Genomic DNA, 17,278 nt, shown 5'->3' on the forward strand with positions numbered 1-17,278 from the left:
GGGATTGGAACCCAAATGACCCTGGAATTGCAATCCAGATGGATCAGGGATTGGAACCCAAATGACCCTGGGATTGCAACCCGGATAGATCAGGGATTGGAACCCAAATGACCCTGGGATTGCAGCCCGAATGGATCAGGGATTGGAACCCAAATGAGCCTGGGATTGCAACCCAGATGGGTCAGGGATTGGAACCCGAATGAGCCTGGGATTGCAACCCAGGTGGATCAGGGATTGGAAACCAAACGAGTTTGGGATTGCGATGCAGATGGGCCCAGGGTTGCAGCCCATATGGATCTGGGGTTGCAACGGGAATGGATTTGGGATTACAACCTGGATGGATTGGGATTGGAACGCAGCTGAGTCAGGGACTGGAACCCAAATGAACCCACGATCACAGTGCAAATGGACCCAGGAACTCAACCCTGATGGGGCTGGAATTGCGATGCAGATGGGCCCAGGGTTGCAGCCCATACGGATCTGGGGTTGCAACAGGAATGGATTTGGGATTGCGACCCGGATGTATCAGGGATTGCAACCGGGATGAACCCAGGATGGCAAACCAAATGGGTCCGGGATTGCAACCCCCATGAGCCCAGGATTGCAATGCAGACAGACCCAGGGCTGCAACCCAGATGGGTCCAGAACCGCCACCCAGGTGGGTCCAGGATTGCAACCAGATGGGTTTGGGATTGTAATGCAGACGGATCCGGGATTGCAACCCGGAGAGGTCTGGGATTGCAACAGAAATGGGTCTGGGATTGCAACCCAGGTGGGTCCAGGGTTGGAGCCCAAATGGATCTGGGGTTGCAACCCTGATTGATAGAACCAGGACCGCAACAGAAATGGGTCTGGGGCTGCAGCCCAAATGGGGGGGGGTTGCAGCCCAAATGGGGGGGGGTTGCAGCCCAAACGGGTCTGGGATTGGAACCCAGATGGATCTGGGATAGCAACAGAAATGGGTCTGGGATTAGGATCCCAGAAGAGCCGAAGATTGCAACCCAGATGGGTCCAGGATTCCAACCCAGATGGGTCTGGGATTGCAACTGAGATGGTTTTGGAATCGCATCCCAAACGGGTCTGGGATTGGAGCCCAGAATGGCCCGGGATTGCCATGTAGATGGGTCTGGGATTGCAATGCAGCTGGGCCCAGTGTTGCAGCCCATGTGGGGCTGGGATTGCAACCTGAGTGGGGCTGGGGTTGGATCCTAGAAGAGCCCAGAACTGGGATGGGACTGGGATTGCAGCCAAAACGGGCTCAGGATTGCAACCCAGACAGGTCCCGGATTGCAACAGAAGCGGGTTCGGGATGACGATGGTGCTGCAAAAGAAATTGCAGGAGCCCCTGCCTTGCAAACAGCCTCATTAACCCTAACGCAATTAAGCTGTACTGGGTGCTGTGCAGGCACCCATCGTGCCCGCACCGGGTGCTGTGGGTCCATCCTCCCTGATCCCACTGCCTCCCCTCTCATTGTATGCACCGAGTTGGCCGTTCTCTGCCAAGCATCCCTGGGGAGGGGGCCGGGGGGGGGGAAGCCGGGACCCATCCCGGCTTCCCCCCCCCCCCGGCCCCCTCCCCAGGGTGAGATGCTCATCATCCTCATTACCAAGAGGAAATTTACTGGCTGCAATGGGAGGGCGCAGCCCTGCTGCACGCCGTTGCTGTGGAAACGGGGTGAGCGGCTAATTAGATTTAATTAACGAAGCAGGAGGGGAGTGTTACAAACCGATCCGGGCAGGGTGCATCACCCGGCGAGCAGGAATGTGGGTGCTGAGGTGCTGATGGGGGGGCGCGGAGAGGGGGGGGCAGGGTTAGGGTTGCTCCGTGCCTCAGTTTCCCTGTCTGCAAGGTCATGGTACCCAAGGACCTCCCCCCCCACCACCACCATTGATGGGGACAGAGACCCCCAAGGATGCTCAGCACCCCAATCCAGCATCATCTGTGCACATCCTCCCCCCCCCAAAAAAAATCACACGCCCCAAGAAATCATCACCCCCCCACCCTGTACAGCATCTTCCTCGGGCAAAGCCTCTCCGACAGCATCCCTCCAAGCAGGATCCGGCCCTGCCTGCATCCGCGCGTGTCTGTGTGGGCACGGCTCTGCCTCCATCTCCGATTGCTCTCTCCTGCCCGTGCCTCGGTAGCAGCCGGGGCCGGGGACCCGCGTGCCGCCACGGACGCAGGCGCACGCCCGCCGCACGCAGCCTGCAGCCGCTCTGCGGGAGGGCTTTTCTTTTTTTTTTATATATATATATATATATATATATACACACACACAGAGAACCCTATCGATATAAATAGCTCCTCTATTTTATTTCCCTCCTTGCTGCATCCCAGCGCAGCGTTCCGGCTCTTTTAAAGGGGAGACCTGGGGGTATATATATATATATATATATAATTTTTTTTATTCCTTGGGCCGCGTGGGACGGACCGACCCCGGGACCCGCATGCTGCAGATGGTGAGGACTCTGGCGCAGTTCACCATCGCGCTGGAGGACATGCGAGATATCGGGGACGGCATCGACGCGGCCTTCGCCGCCTCTGGGCTCGGCGGGGCGGCCGAGGAGCTACCGGAGAAGGGTTGCGGCAGTCGCGGTGGGACCGAGGTGATGCTTAAAGGGATGAGGGGGGAAAGGGGGTCCTGGAGATGGAGAAGGGGGTTTTTTTGGTGGGATGGGGGAGAATATGTTGGGGGGGGGGGGGGGAGGCTGTGCATGGATGCGTCATGTTTGGACACGTGTGCACCCGGCAGAACCCGGCACCTGCGGGGTCTGGACCGCGATTGCCATGGCAACGGCGCCTCCATCCTCATCCTCAGCCTGCCGCCCCCGGGGTTCTCCGGATTGCAGGGAGGGGGGGATGCTCCCACCCGGAGAGGGTGATGGGGGGGCTGGAGCCATCCCTGCCACCACCACCACCCCCCCCCCCCCAGTGCTGATTTACACTGCGGAGGCATCATCTAGTGGGGAAATGCCCCAATGCCCATCATGGCGGGGGCTGATCCTGAGGGTGCTGAGCGCATCTCAGGGAAGGCAGGATGCGGTTGAGGGGCAGCAGGGGGGCCCCCAGGAAGAGCGGATGGAGACCGTAGCAACATCAGCCCCACACAGGGGAGAGGCTTTGCTGGGGTAAGGGATGCAGTGGGGCGCATTCTGCCCGTGCCTGGGTACCACTTTGCCCCACCAGGATGGTGCATTACTCCCAGCTCCTGCTCATCCAAGCGGGAATTTTCCCCCGCTGGGATAATACCGCTGCTGTAATGATGGAAAAAAAAATCCCCTTGCCAACGGCTGGGCCTCATCCTGCGTCTCCCCATTGCTGGAAAAACCAGAGCCACCAGTGCAGCACGCAGTGCTGAGCTTGTTCAGCTCAACAATCCGGCTTTTGGCTTCAGGAGCTGGGACAGCTCCGGAAAATGCCGGGAGCATCGTATTGAGGCAGGGAACTACAGGCTGTGCGAGGGTTGGGGAAACTGAGGCAGGATGGGGGGGTGTGTGTGTCAGATGCTCTGCACCCTTAAAGGTCATCCTCCAGTGGGTGCCCTTCAACCCATCATTACAACAAATTAATCCAGCAGTGAGAGTGTTAATAAACTTCAGGCTGTAATGAAGAGGGGAGGTCTCAGCCTCCTCAGCATCCCTGAGGACCCTGGCATCAATGTCTTTTGTGGGACAGATTTCCTGGGGGGGCTTTGACCCATCTCCATAATATTTGGCTCTAGACAGTCTCCTCCTTGCTTGGTTGAAAATACTGCTATCAGCTTGGTGAGTGAGTGGGGAAACTGAGGCACGTCTCTGTTCTCAAGCACTGAGCAGGGTCTGGCCATGATCCCTTCCCATAGCTCCTTGGGGACCACCAGGGAGATGGTGACCTCCATCCGTGGTGAGGATGGTTGGGTTAAGGCTTGCTCTTGTGGTTGCAGTGTGGCTTCTTGGCACCTGTGTCCCCACTGGGAGCAGTGAGGGGACATATATCCCCTTGTGGCTGGGGGACATGGGCTCATCCCATGAGGACATGGGGTACATGGGGGTTTGGTGGCTCGGGCAGACCCCGTAGCAGCAGCAGGTCAGGGGAACCTAGTCCCAACATGCTGTGGTAGCCCCGTGGGACATCTCTGCACCCAGGGTTGTTGGGGTATCCAAGCACCCACGACCTTTGGAAGGATCTTGTCCGCAGGGGTTTGGGGGCATCTGTACAGCATTTGGGGTGTTCCTGCACCCATGGCTTTTGGGGTGTCACCATTAATGGGATGCTTTGAGTGTCTCTGTGCCCAGGTCCATTGGAGCATCTCTACACCCAGGACATGTGGGGCATCTCTGCACCTATGGCCTTGGGGATGTCCAAGCCTCCATGATCTTTGGGGTGTTGATGACATCCAGCGTGTCTCACCCCCACAGCTTGGGGTGCTTCTGAACCCAGGGCCTTTAGAGGGCCTCCATAAACAGGACCATTGCAGTGTCTCCATACCCAACACCTTGGAGCATCTCCTTTCCCAGGGACCACGGAGGGTCTCTACACCCCAGACTTTGGGGGTGTCTCACACTCAAGGCCTTTGGAGCATCTCTGCACCCAAAACTTTTGGGGTATTCTCACATCCAGGGTCTCTGGAGAGTCTACACTTGCAAAACTTTTGGGATATCTGCACCCAGCACACCTGGAGCTTCTCTGCACCAAAAACTTCTGGGGTACTTCTGCACCCAGTGTCTCTGGAGCACCTCCATATGCAAAACTTTTGGGGTATCTCACACCCAGGGTCTCTGGAGCATCTCTTTACCCAGAACCTTTGGGGTGTCTCACACCGAGTCTCTGGAGCGTACCCACATCCAAAACTTTTGGGGTCTCTGGAGCATCTCTGCGCTCAAAACTTTCCGTGTATCTCTGCACCCAGGGCCTTTGAAGCACCTCCACATGCAAAAATTTTGGGGTATCGCTGCCCCCAGGGCCCTTGGACCATCTCTGCACCCAAAATTTTTGGGATGTCTCTGCACCCAGGGCCTTTGGAGCATCTCTGTACCCAAAACTTTTGGGGTGTCTCTGCACCCTGGGCTCTGGAGCATCTCGCACTCCAGACTTTTGGGGTGTCTCTGCAGCCAGGGTCTTTGGAGCATTTCTGCACCCAAAACTTTTGGGGTGTCTCTCATCCAGGGCCATGGCAACATTTCTGCACCCCAAACTTTTGGGGTGTCTCTGCAGCCAGGGTTTTTGGAGCATCTCCACACCCAAAACTTTTGGGGTGTCTCCGCACTCAGGGCTCTGGAGCATCTTGCCACCAGGCTGAGCTGCAGGGGCGTCCCCCCAAATGCTGGGTGTGAGGGGGGTCTCCAAGCCCCACAACCGAGAAGCCCCCGACCCATCTGCTTCCCAAAGGCTGGCGGACCATCCCACACCACCACCTCCTCGTGCTCCCCCACCACCCCATGAATCCCCCTCCTGCGGGGCCACAGCCCAGCTCTGGGGTGCCCGGGGTGCTGGGCAGGAGGCGAATTCCTACGGGACCGCTCCGAGCGGAGCCGCCGGAGAGACGGAGGGCGCCGGGACCGACCCATGTAGGGCTGTGAGAGCCAGGGCGGGCTCCTGACGCGGCCGCGGAGGAAACCAGGCGTCTCTGTGCGCTCGGTGTCATGTACTTCCTAATCCTCCCAGATTCCTCCATCGGGGTGGAGAGGGAGCGGAGGGGAGCTGGACGCCAGCCGGGCTCCTCCGGTGTTCAGCCTCCCCGCCGAGCCCCCGCGCCGGCACTGACACCCCGCCACGTAGCTCCCCTCCGTCGTGTCACCCCAAAAATTCATCTCGTCTTTCTTTCCACCCCGGGCAGGACATGAGGAAACACGTCATCATGACGCTGCTGGACACGGAGCAGTCCTACGTGGAGTCCTTGCGCACCTTGATGCAGGTAACGCAGCACGGCCGGGAAGGTGGCACCCCAAACCGTGTCACGGCGTGACCGTCCCTTGCTTGTCACCGTCCTCGGGACCCCAAGTCGGACCCCCAGCTGTGGGTGCTCTACCAGCATGGATGTGGTGTGGGGATGGATTGGGGATGGGTGGCAGTGGGGATGTTGGGGACGGCAGGGCAGGAGGTGGGAGCAGCATGGCAATAGTGTGAAGAGGGGGTTTGGGGGTCACCTCTGCCCCCCAGATCAAGCCTGTAACATTCCTGGTGGGTTGTCACCTGGTGGGTATCGTGTCCCCACGCCCCTTCCTGTGCTTGCCCCTCAGATGCTCTTCGTCATGTTGCACCCTATCTCCTGGGCTGTTGCTGATGGCCATCGCATGGTGGGGGACCCCTTACACGTCCCCCCATTTTCTGCTCAGCGTCATCACCTGCAGCCATGGTACAAGGGTTTTTCTTAGTCTTTTTTTTACTGAGCTGGTTCCAACCCCCTTGGAGCAGCCTGGCCGGAGGGTCCACCCCACGTTTCAGATGTTAATGAAGGTGTTTCAGAAGGTTAATGGTGGTCAACGCCCTGGAGACTAGGTCACGCTGGCGTAGGTGTGGGTTATCCAACCACATCGCTGCAGGTGGAAACACCTAAAAATCAGAGCTCTGCTCTGCTCAATACAAAGCAGTGCCTGTAGGACATCTGGTGGGCACGTCCACCAGGGCATGGGGCACCCATCGTCCTGACTTTCTCCATAAATCCCCTGCGAGGATGCCCCCGTGGTGGACCCAGATGTGCTCTACCAGTTGTTGCTGCAGGAGGGAAGGACCTTTCAAGGCTGCTGCTAGTGCAGATGTTGGCTTGGAGGGGTGAGAGGACCCGGGCTCTGGGGCTTATTTTGGGGGAAAGTGTACAGGGTTTGGGTGATGTTCCTGCTGGTCTTGACACGGACGGAGGCTGTCCCATGATCTGTGTCCTCTTCTGAGGTGGGACAGGAGGCTGGTTGGAGGGAAGACAGCCGTGCTGGGGCTCACTGGTTCCCCACTGGAGGGGCTGGTTGGACACAGGTGGGGCTTTAATGCCTGAGCTTTTGCCCATGGGACACGTCCTGACACAGTGCAATCAGGGGGACCTGGCTTTCTGGGAGGGGAGTCACAAGGCTCCAGACACCCCCAGCTCCCTGTATTAGCTGGGACAAGGTGTTTGGATCCCTGCTGTGGCACGGTGGCTACCAGGGACAGGGACCACGGCATCATCTTCCAGCCAAGCCAGATGGTGCATGAGCAAGCCCTGCCTGCTCTCCTCGTGTGCCAAGGCAGGGGCTGTCTCCATGTTCTTCTTCCCCATCTGGTCCTTGATTCCCCCAGTTCCACAGCGAGTGGGATGCATGGCACAGCCCAGCCCAGCTCCTGCTGGAGGTGTTGGCCACAGTAGGGCAGGTGAAGCAGGTTATGAGCCTTGGGAAGGATTTGAACCTTCTAAATTGGCTTTTCATGTGATACCCACCGTCAGCCAGAGGAACCTCATCCTTGAGGGATGACTCCTCCCTTGCCAGCTTGCATGGAGATGTCCAAAGCAGCTTGAGGTGGGTCCTGTCCTCCCTGCTTAGCTCCATGGTCCTCCCAGCATCCTGAAGGATACCAGCACGCCGTACTGGTTGAGGAGGAGACAAGGCCCGAGAAGACCTTCCTCATCCTGCTTTCCTTGGAAATCCAGCTCTCCTGTTCCCAGGGCACTACTCCCCTCTGCAGCTCTGCCTCACAGGAGGAAAAGGGTTTTGTAGTAGAGCTGCCCACCCAGCCTTGCAGAGGACCTGCTCTTGTCCCACTTTTCCTACTGACCCTGAGCATCGCTCGTTGGCCATTGCCCAAGAGATGCCGATGGTGAGGTGGTCCAGGCTTGACCCGGTGCCTCCACCCTGCTCACTCCAGCCCCTCATGATCCCAAACATCCTAAATCCCATTGGGAACCCACTGGCTTTTGGATCCCAGGGTTGTGCTGCTGTGATTCCCCAGCTGGGTCAGGCTATGTAGGAGATGGAGGTGGCCAAGGCTCATGGCAGCAAAGTTTTGGAGCCTCTCAAGGCTGGGGGACAGAGGACGTCGCGCTTTGGGGGTTCCTTGTGCAGACCTGCCCTGTTCCCCATTCTGCCATGGGGATGCACTGGGTGGGATGGGACCCAGGGGGGCTGACGTTCAAAACCTACTGGGACCCAGTGCTGTGTGGTCCCTCTGAAGAGCCCAACCCAAAGTTCACTGGAGAAACCCCCTGCTGCAGGATGCCACCGATCCCCATATTTATAGGGGGTGAAAAATTCATATTGAGGAGGTGGGAAAAGAAATCTATGGGGATCCCGATGCCTTTGCTTCTCCACAGGGTTACATGAAGCCACTGAAACAGCCGGAGAACTCGCTGTTGTGTGACCCGTCACTGGTGGACGAGATCTTCGACCAAATCCCCGAGCTGCTGGAGCACCACGAGCAGTTCCTGGAGCAGATCCATGACTGCGTGCAGAATTGGCACGAGAAGCAGAAAGTGGGCGACCTCCTGGTGCAGTCGGTAGGTCCTCGCGGGGTGGATTTTCCGCTGGGGGGGAAGTCAGGCGTGCCCGCTCTCCCCAGCAGGAGAAGTTTTGGAGCAGGAGGCAGGGGAGTGATTAAAGGACGGGCCAAACACGCCTGAGATGGAGAACAGGAGACGATCTCCAGGCCTGCCGTCTGCTTAGCGTAACGGCAGGGTGTTGCAGCGACCGGCTGGGTCTGCAGCTCCGCGTTTCTGCCTCGGGAGCAGAAATGTCAGGGCTGAAAAATTGAGGGGGGCGGGCGGCAGGCAAGCCCTCCCCGAGCCAGCCCAGAGCCAGGATTAACCCTTGGAACAGCTTCTTCCAGCCTTGCCCAGGACCTATCCCATTTCCTCCCCCCCCCCCGCCCCATCTTTTCCCCTCCCAGTTCTCCAAGGACGTGCTGGTGAACATCTACTCTGCCTACATCGATAACTTCCTCAACGCCAAGGATGCCGTCAGGATCGCCAAGGAAGCCCGGCCGGCGTTCATGAAGTTCCTGGAGGTGGGTCCTGGTTCCTCTCCCCATAGATGCTGGCCAAGGTCCAGAACCACCTGCAAGGCTGCTGGTGAGGCGGGACGGGGTTTAATGAGAGTAAACTGATAATCTATGGCCAGACTGGGATTTTCCCCCCGACATCTTCTTCTTGGTTTTATTGCAAAGGTTGGGATGAACTGGAGTCACTCTGGGTGGTATAAAAAGGAGTCGTCCTCATCTAAACGGGTGTTGCTCCAGTTCCTGGGCTGGTGGCACGTAGGGTCCCTGCTGTGTCTCACCTCACGGGCCCATCCTTGTCCCCCACTGGTGTTTTGCAGCAAAGCATGCGGGAGAACAAGGAGAAGCAGGCTCTGTCCGACCTGATGATCAAGCCGGTGCAGAGGATCCCACGATATGAGCTGCTGGTGAAGGTGGGTGCGGGCAGCGGGTGCAGGCAGGAGGGCGTCTGTGCTGTGCCAGAAGCGGGTGAGACCATGGTTCCTCCTCACCTCCACGTAACGGGAGCTTTTAGGGGTCTCATGTCTCTCCTGGCCCCTTTTCCCATCCCTTGACACAAAGTTGGTGTCCCTGGGCATTCATGCAGCTCTGCCCTCCTGGGGATGGTTACCCTGAACACCGTCACCCTGCTGTCACCTCCAGCATGTCTGTATGGGTGTGGAGTCCCCTTCCCCTCTACCTTTCTGCTGGGAGGTTGGACATTGCAGTGTCATTTTGGGACCAGTCATGCTGCCAACCCCTCTGTTTCCCCATTCCAGGGTCAATCGCTGGTGCTGGGGGTGGTGGAGATGTGCTTTCAGAGAATCACAGAATGGTTTGGGTTGAAAGGGACATTCAAAGATCACCTAGTCCAACCCCCTGCCATAGGCAGGGACATCTTCCACTAGATCAGTTTGCTCAAAGCTCCATCCAACCTCACCTTGAACCTTCCAGAGATGAATTTCAGGCGCTCATGCAAGGTGATGAGGTGCTCTCAGGAGCTGGTGGTCTCTTCAGAGGTGACAAAGACCAGGCTGGTGGTGGTCAAAGCTCAAGGCTTCATTTCTTTGCAAAACGTTTCCTGTATGGGGCTGGTTTCCATCCCCAGCAGCCAGACCAGCACTATCTTTTGCTTGGGGGTGTCATGGCATCGCCAATGCCCAGGCTTTGCCCATGGTGATGTCCCAACTGTGTCACTGTGGTAGGACCTGCTGAAGCACACGCCAGAGGACCACCCTGACCACCCTTTCCTCATCGACGCCCAGCGCAACATCAAACAAGTGGCCGAGAGGATCAACAAGGGCATGAAGAGTGCGGAGGAGGTGGAGAGGAACGCCCGGATTGTGCAGGAGATTGAGTCCCACATCGAAGGGATGGAGGACGTAAGTATGAGGGTCTTACAGTGGGTCAGTCTTTCCTTCTCCCCAAAATGCAGCTATTTCTGCTCTTTCTGGGTCACCCCAGGCTGGACCACTTGTTTTCTTCTCCGAGTCCTGCTTTCCCTATCATCACTTGGCCTTGGTGGCCTCCTGGGGGTTTGGGAAGGGCCTGGATTGCCAATTCTGAGCTGGGGGGCCTCAGGGGTAGGGACGAAGCTCACAAGGATCCCCACTCACGAGCCTCCTTGTCCCCACAGCTCCAGGCTCCGCTCCGCAGGTTCCTGCGCCAGGAGATGGTCGTGGAAGTGGTAAGAGCAAGGTGGTCCCATGTTGCCATCAGGGCCATGGGACCGCACAATGGATGGGGCGGTGGGAGGCTGTGATTGTGGGTCATGGGATGCCTCTGTGCCCATGGGAGGCTACAGATGGATGGATGGAAGGTGAATGGAAAGAAGGATGAAGGGATGGATGGAAGGTGGATGGAAGGATGGATGAAGAGATGGATGGAAGGTTAGAAGAATGGATGGATGGACAGACGGATGGATCGATGACAGATTGATGGGGCAGTATAAAATTCCCCAAGTGTGTGTGAGAAGGTGAGATGGGTTTGGGAGCAGGCAGGAGGCAGGGAGAGCCCACAATAGCCCCGGACCAAGGGTGGATAGGGAGGTTGGAGGTGGAGAACGCGAGGGTCTTGGTGAACCCATGCCTGGTGTTCCCATGGCCCTGGTGCTTCCCTGCGAGTGGGACCCTGTGGCTTTGCCTGCACGGCTGTTGCACCCAAGTTCCCTTTCACCATCATGAAGACATAGCTTGCTCCCGGTGGCGTGGGACCCATCCCACCCCGCAGCCTCCATCCGCCAAGGCAGTGCGTAGGGAAACTGAGGCAGGCACCACTCCCAACACCAGCAGTGGAGGGTGGGGGGGGCTCCACATTAACCCCTTGGTGTCTCCCACCACTCCTCAGAAGGCGGTGGGTGGGAAGAAGGACCGCTCCTTCTTCCTCTTCACGGACCTGCTGGTGTGCACGACGTTGAAGCGCAAGTCAGGCTCCCTCCGCCGCAGCTCCATGAGCTTGTGAGTACCACCTGGTGGACACCCACCACGATTAACCCACGGCGCTAGGGCTGTCCCTGCTGCTGGGCTGATTTTAGGGTGCTGGGGACATGAGTGCAGCTCAGACATCCCCCCCAACCTCGCAGGTACACGGCAGCCAGTGTGATCGACACCGCCAGCAAGTACAAACTGCTCTGGAAGCTGCCACTGGAGGACGTGGACATCGTCAAAGGTCTGTCACCACCTGCTGAATTGTCCCATCCCAGCCCAAAACCCATCCTTCACCCCTGGCTGATGGGTAGAAGGTTTCCTGCGTAATGCCAAGGAGGAGGAGGTTAACACCATGCACATGTTCCCACATAGGTGCCTCACAAGCCACCAACCGGGAGAGCGTCCAGAAAAGCATCTGCCGTCTGGATGAAGACCTCAGCACGTTGGGGCAAGTCAGCAAGCTGTCAGAGACCCTCAGTTTCCCCCACCAGGTATGGAGATGATGGCCCTGGTACTGTGCCCTGGCTGGACACATTCCTCATGGGACCAACCAGGATGTCCTTGGTGGGAAGGAGAGCCTGTGGAAGGGCTGCTGGCCATGAAAGTCCTCTAAGAGCCCAGACGCCACCAGCTCCAAAGCCACAATGGGGATGGGGCAGCCTCTGAAGGAGGCTTGGGGATGGATGGAGGCATCATCACACACATGGCTGATGGTGGGCCATCCCTGAGAGCTGAAGCATTGTCCCTGTCCCCAGAACCTGGATGATGTGATCAAGGACCTGATGGCCGCCATCCACCGGGAGCTGGCAGAGAAGCAGTCCCTGTCCTTCAGTATGGCCTTCCCCCCCAACAAGGTGGAGCTCAGCACCACCAAAGCTGACGGCACTGAGTCCTTCATCTTTGAGTTCCCCAACCCCGATGCCCGGCTTGGCTTTGAGCAAGCCTTCGAGGATGCCAAGAAGAAGCTGGGTAACACTAGGGACCGGGTGGATACGGTGGTGGGCTTGGCATCATGCCCTCCCTTTTGTAGACCCCTTTTCTCCATCACTTCTTCATCCTCCAATTTGACTTTTCCCAGCTTCCAGCAAAAACTGCTTGGACCCAGAGTTCCTCAAGGCCATCCCCATCATGAAGACGCGGAGCGGGATGCAGGTACTTGGTAGCTGGGTTCCAGCATCCCAGGGGAGCTGCAGTCCTCTCCATCCTGGTGGGCTTGCCGCTGGATGCCGAGAGCTCCTGCATCATTCCCGAATGACCCAACTCATCCCATCTTTTGCTCCTTTGCAGTTTTCTTGTGCTTCTCCCAGCCACGGCAGCCCGGAAAGCTCCCATGAGGTTTGGGTTTGCAACAGCGATGGTTACGTGGGGCAGGTTTGTTTGCTCAGCATCCGTAAGGAGCCCACGGTGGAGGCGTGCATCGCCGTCTGCTCCGCCAGGATCCTCTGCATCGCCTCCGTACCCGGTCTCAAGCGGGTGTATAGGTAGGACATTCCCACCGGCACCGCGGAGCCGGCGGGCATGGGGCGATGCTGGAGCTGCTTCTTTCCTCCCCCTCCCCTCGTCACGGCAGGGAGCGTGCCGAGGCAGTGGGCAGCCCCTCCTCGGAGCCGATGCTGGTGCAGCCAGAGGACGCGGGGCCGCAACCATGCCTGCACATCTCCATCTCGGGTTCGTCGCTGGAGCTCTCGGAGCCAGTGGACGGTGGCAACAGGGAGCTGGTGCCCTTCGACAGCGACGACACGGATGATGAGTCCTCGCCCAGCCCCTCGGGGACGCTGCAGAGCCAAGCCAGCCACTCCACCATCTCCTCCAGCTTTGGCAGTGAGTCCTTTCTTAGCAAAAAACCACTTCTTTGCCCCAAAATCATAGAATCATGGAATGGTTTGGGTTGGAAGGGACCTTTAAAGGCCATCTAGTCCAACCTCCGCTGCAATGAGCAGGGACATCTGCAACTAGATCAGGTAGCTTAGAGCTCCATCCAACCTGACCTGTAATGTTTCCAGGGATTCAGGCATCTCCCACCTCTCTGGGCAACCTGGGCCAGTGTTTCACCACCCTCCTTACATCTAGTCTGAATCTCCCATCTTTTACTTAAAAACCATTACCCCTTGTCCTATCGCAACAGGCCCTACTGAAATGATGGGCAGCTCCATTGTTTTGGCCACTCTGCCTTGCGTTCCTCAAGGAATTCCTCAACTGGAGGCTTTTGAGTCAAGGAAATCCCCGGAAAAGAGATGTTGGGGGGCATCAGCCCAGCCCCCATGGGGCTGGGATGGGGCTGGTGGCTTTGGGTAAAACCCAGTGGGTTTGGGGCCACCAAAGCATCCCTATGTCATCCCTTAGGCTTGACATCGCAAGGGGACTCATGGTCTCTTCCCCATCCTTTTAGTAGGTGTTGGGTGGTCCTGTTCTGATCCATTCCTTCCTCTTCCTCCTCCTCCTCTGCAGATGAAGAGATCTCGAGCTGCAAGGAGGCAACGGCGGAGACGACGAGCTCGGAGGAAGAGCAAGAACCTGGCTTCATGCCCATCACCGGCACCTACAGCCAAAACCGGCATGGCGAGAGCCCCACGGATGGGCGAGCCCTGCGCCGTTCCAGCCGTGGCTCCTTCACCCGGGGCAGCCTCGAGGACCTCCTCAGCCTTGACCCTGAAGCCCATCAGAGCTCCATGTGGCTGGGCACGGAGGATGGCTGGTACGTCCCCAGGATGGAGGGACACACACGTGAGGGTGGACCCTGATCCCAGGTGAGCCTCAAGCTTTGCTCGTCTCCCACAGCATCCATGTGTACCAGTCTTCGGACAACATCCGTAACAGGAAGAACAGCATGAAGATGCAACACGCTGCCGCTGTCATGTGCATCTTGTAAGTGGGGAAGATTTTTGTCTCCAGGATGTCCACAGTGAGGTGGTTTAGGGTGGCTGAGTAGGGCTCTGTGACCGGTTGTCCAAGGGTTTTTCTTCCCGCAGGTACCTGGATAACCAGGTTTTCGTGTCGTTGGCCAACGGGGAGCTCGTTGTGTACCAGAGGGAGGCAGGTGAGGCCGGATCGGGGCCATCAAAAGGTGCTGGGGAGGTTAAACGCAGCCCCAGAACGGCAGCTGTTGGGTGGTGGGTGCTGGGGCGACCCCCCAGGGAGGGACACTTGAGATGCCAGTGGCTTCCCTGCCTCCTTGGGAAGGGAAGGGACATCCCTCAAGCGATGTGAAGACCTCAAAATCAGAGCCAGGCAGAGGTGTGCATCCTCATCCTGGTCCCTGCCCACCACTGCCATCCCCTGGGGACATCAGCTCATGTCCCCTCTAACAGGGGACCTGGAGGTGGGCATCTCCAGCCACTGCATCCCATTGGCTGGGTCAAGAAGTTTTTTTGGGGGGATGCTTTAACTACCCACCCCATTCTCACCACCCTCTCAGGCCGCTTCTGGGACCCCCAAAACTCCAAGTCCTTGTCCCTGGGCTCACCGGGGAGCCCCATCACCAAGATGGTGGCAGTGGCGGGGAAGCTCTGGTGTGGCTGCCAAAACCGGGTCATCGTCCTCAACACCACCACATTGGCACAAGAGGTACCGCGGGTGATGGCAGGAGGTCAGGGGGACGGTGATGGGCATGGGTGGCATCATCGGTGGCATCATCAGTGGCATCACTGTGGCTCTCTGTCACCCGCAGCACACACTCCAGGTGGGACAGGACGGTGGGCGCAGCGTCACCTGCATGGTGAGCGCAGGGACTGGCGTGTGGGTCGCGCTGCAGAGCAGTGCCCAGGTCCGGCTTTACCACGCCACCAGCTACGAGCAGTTGGCCGAAGCCGATATCACCCCCCCGGTACACAAGATGCTCGCTGGTAAGTCCCACTGGTGACAGGTCTCTGATGGGTGCCCATCGCTGTCTCCAGTGGCTGCCCGTGCCCATCCTTTGCCTTGAAAATGCCATGCCCTGCAGCATCCAGCACTGGGAAATTTGTGCCCAGGTGGCCAAGAAAGCCAACGGCATCCTGGCTTGTATTAGAAATAGCGTGACCAGCAGAAGTAGGGAGGTGATTGTCCCCCTGTACTCAGCGCTGGTGAGGCCACACCTGGAGTATTGTGTCCAGTTTTGGGCACCTCAATCCAAGAGAGATATTGAGGCGCTGGAGCAAGTGCAGAGGAGGGCAACGAAGCTGGTGAAGGGCCTGGAAAACAAATCCTATGAAGAGCGGTTGAAGGAGCTGGGACTGTTTAGTCTGAGGAAGAGGAGGCTGAGGGGAGACCTCATCACTCTCTACAGCTACTTGAAAGGACACCGTAGAGAGGTTGGTGCTGGTCTCTTCGCACAGGTAATTAATGACAGAACGAGAGGGAACGGCTTCAAGCTCCAACAGGGTAGGTTTAGACTGAACATTAGGAAAGAATTTTTCACAGGAAGAGTGGTCGGGCATTGGAACAGGCTGCCCAGGGAGGTGGTTGAGTCGCCATCCCTGGATGTGTTTAAGAGCCGTTTAGATGTGGTGTTGGGGGATATGGCGTAGGGGAGAACTTTGTAGAGTAGGGTAGATGGTTGGACTCGATGATCCCAAGGGTCTCTTCCAACCTGGACGATTCTATGATTCTATGATTCTTTCCGACCAGATTCAGAGAAGGGGGCCTGAATTGTCACCCTCGGAGGGTTTGTCCTCAGTGTTATGCAGCTGCACAATCATAGAATCATAGAATGGTTTGAGTTGGAAGGAGCCTTAGAGATCATTGAGTTCCAAGCCCCCTGCCATGGGCAGGGACACCTCCCACCAGACCAGGTTGCTCAAAGCCCCGTCCAGCCTGGCCTTGAACCCCTCCAGGGATGGGGCAGCCACAGCTTCTCGGGGCAACCTGGGCCAGGCTCTCACCACCCTCACAGCAAAGAACTTCTTCCCCACATCTCATCCCAATCTCCCCTCTTTCAGTGTCAAACCCTTCCCCCTCCTCCTGTGGCTCCCCTCCCTCATCCAGAGTCCCTCCCCAGCTTTACTGGAGCCCCTTGAGGGACTGGAAGGGGCTCAAAGGTCTCCCCGGAGCCTTCTCTTCTCCAGGCTGAACCCCCCCAACTCTCTCAGCCTGTCCTCCCAGCAGAGGGGCTCCAGCCTTCCCAGCATTTTCATGGCCCTAATCTCACAGGGAAATAGGGCAAATGGATAATCCCATGCAGAAACAGGGCATCCTTTGGACATCAGCATAATCCCACGGGGTAATCGGGAATCCCCTGGGCATCTGCATAATCCCATGCAGGAACAGGGCAGCCCCTGAATGGCTGCATAACCCCATGCAGAAATCAGGCAGGCTCTGGGCATCTGCATAATCCCACATGGAAACAGGGCAGCTCCTTGGAGGTGGTATAATCCCATGCAGGAATGGTGCAGCCCCTGGGGATCTGCATAATCCCATGGGGTAATAGGGCATCCCCTGCCTGGCTTCATAGTCCCGTGAGTTAATAGGGAAGGCCCTGGGTGGCTGCATAATCCCACAGGGAAATAGGGAAGGCCCTGGGTTCCTTCATAATCCCATGCAGAAATAAGACAGCCCATGGGGATGTGCATAATCCCACACAGGAATCGGGCAGTCCCTGGGCATCTGCATAATCCCACATGGAAATAGGGCAGCCCCTGGTTTCCTTCATAATCCCATGCAGAAATAAAACAGCCCATGGGGATGTGCATAATCCTACACAGGAATCGGGCAGTCCCTGGGCATCTGCATAATCCCACATGGAAATAGGGCAACCCCTGGGCACGTGCGTAATCCCATGTAGGAATAGGGTAACCCTTGGGGTAGCTGCATAATTCCATGGGGTGATAGGACAGCCCCTGGGTGGCTGCATAATCCCATGTAGAAATAGGGCAGCCCCATGGCAGCTGCATAATCCCATGGGGTAATAGGGTATCCCTTGGATTGCTGCATAATCCCACATGGAAATAGGGAAACCCTT

General features: G+C 57.6%; 1 protein-coding gene across 1 annotated transcript in view; it reads left to right on the top strand.

Annotated features, from left to right (window-relative positions):
- Positions 1-17,278, top strand: part of ARHGEF17 (Rho guanine nucleotide exchange factor 17) — a 39,467-nt gene that overhangs the window by 20,181 nt on the left and 2,008 nt on the right. Inside the window, exons 2-20 of the mRNA XM_074152978.1 lie at positions 2,458-2,607; positions 5,817-5,894; positions 8,259-8,441; positions 8,831-8,947; positions 9,259-9,351; positions 10,123-10,299; positions 10,554-10,604; positions 11,264-11,373; positions 11,499-11,584; positions 11,716-11,834; positions 12,099-12,312; positions 12,422-12,495; positions 12,631-12,824; positions 12,914-13,164; positions 13,792-14,038; positions 14,122-14,208; positions 14,313-14,380; positions 14,759-14,907; positions 15,011-15,185. Coding sequence (XP_074009079.1) covers positions 2,458-2,607; positions 5,817-5,894; positions 8,259-8,441; positions 8,831-8,947; positions 9,259-9,351; positions 10,123-10,299; positions 10,554-10,604; positions 11,264-11,373; positions 11,499-11,584; positions 11,716-11,834; positions 12,099-12,312; positions 12,422-12,495; positions 12,631-12,824; positions 12,914-13,164; positions 13,792-14,038; positions 14,122-14,208; positions 14,313-14,380; positions 14,759-14,907; positions 15,011-15,185 — 2,623 coding nt within the window. The remainder of the gene's footprint in view (positions 1-2,457; positions 2,608-5,816; positions 5,895-8,258; positions 8,442-8,830; positions 8,948-9,258; positions 9,352-10,122; positions 10,300-10,553; positions 10,605-11,263; positions 11,374-11,498; positions 11,585-11,715; positions 11,835-12,098; positions 12,313-12,421; positions 12,496-12,630; positions 12,825-12,913; positions 13,165-13,791; positions 14,039-14,121; positions 14,209-14,312; positions 14,381-14,758; positions 14,908-15,010; positions 15,186-17,278) is intronic.

This window comes from Numenius arquata, chromosome 1 (genome assembly GCF_964106895.1).
Source record: "Numenius arquata chromosome 1, bNumArq3.hap1.1, whole genome shotgun sequence".
NCBI lineage: Eukaryota > Metazoa > Chordata > Aves > Charadriiformes > Scolopacidae > Numenius > Numenius arquata.